Below are 993 nucleotides of genomic sequence, written 5' to 3'. Positions count from 1 at the left end.
TGGAAATCAAATAGAACGAAGGAGCTTTGAAGGAAGCTCAACCTGGACCTCAGAGGGAGAATCCGACCTAGACCTCTGAGGGAAAATCTGACCTATTTAATCTAATTTTCTCAATACTTACCCTCTTTATTCATCTCACGTCCCTATATAGGGAGTTAGGGAAAACTGGCCAAAGGCTATAAGTTCAACAAATTACAAATGAACCCCTAATGAATAGAAATTACAAATAAACCCCCAATGAATCCATAACATTACCAAGATGTTAGGTTCTTCCCTTGCCATGGATCGAGTCACCCTTCTTTCCTTTTTTCCCTCCATGGATGCTCTTGACGTTGGAAGAGAATTCTTATTTCTAGAACGAAGGAACTTTGAAGGAAGCTCAACCTCGACCTCAGAGGGAGAATCCGACCTAGACCTTTGAGGGAGAATATGACCTGTTTAATCTAATTTTCTCAATACTTACCCATAAGTTTAATAAATTACAAATAAACCCCTAATGTTTAACAAATTAAAAATAAACCCCTAATGAATAAAAATTGCAAATAAACCCCTAATGAATCCATAACAACTTGCCACTAATACTTTGCAATTTCAATAGGAGATGAAACTATTTCAACAAGAGGCAAGGGCCAGTATTCAAAGTTTGGACAATCATATGGGCCAGATGGCAACCACAATTAGAAGGCTAGAGGCGCAAAGTTTGGGGAAATTACCCTATCAAACGGTAGTAAATCCAAGAGAAAATGCAAGTGAAATCGTTTTGAGAAGTGGTAAAGAAGTTGTGATTCCGTTAAAGGCAGCCCCCGCATCGTCGGAGCAAGAAAAGGAGAAATACATTGTTGTAAATATGAACTTTCCCAATGATGATGATGTACCTACGTGTAAGTTTTCACTTTTTTTTATTATAAACCAGTTCCTCTTTTTCCTCAAGCTTTGGCAGATTCTAGAAAAGATGAGCAAAATAAAGATTTATATGAGACTTTTCGTAGATGT

The 993-nt window shown here is 37.5% G+C and overlaps 1 protein-coding gene across 1 annotated transcript in view; it reads left to right on the top strand.

Moving 5' to 3' along the window:
- The first annotated feature begins 664 nt into the window (after positions 1–664).
- Positions 665–993, top strand: part of LOC137955032 (uncharacterized) — a 9,591-nt gene continuing 9,262 nt past the window's right edge. The window contains exon 1 of the mRNA XM_068801912.1: positions 665–881. Within this exon, the coding sequence (XP_068658013.1) occupies positions 665–881 (217 nt within the window). The remainder of the gene's footprint in view (positions 882–993) is intronic.

The sequence above is a fragment of the Aristolochia californica genome, unplaced genomic scaffold (genome assembly GCF_029961685.1).
Source record: "Aristolochia californica isolate CCGP_79_NKW_82.1479 unplaced genomic scaffold, dmAriCali1.0.hap1 SCAF_2, whole genome shotgun sequence".
Classification (NCBI taxonomy): Eukaryota; Viridiplantae; Streptophyta; class Magnoliopsida; order Piperales; family Aristolochiaceae; genus Aristolochia; species Aristolochia californica.
The sequence above is the reverse complement of the archived record's forward strand: the minus strand, read 5'-3'. Positions and strand labels throughout refer to the sequence as shown.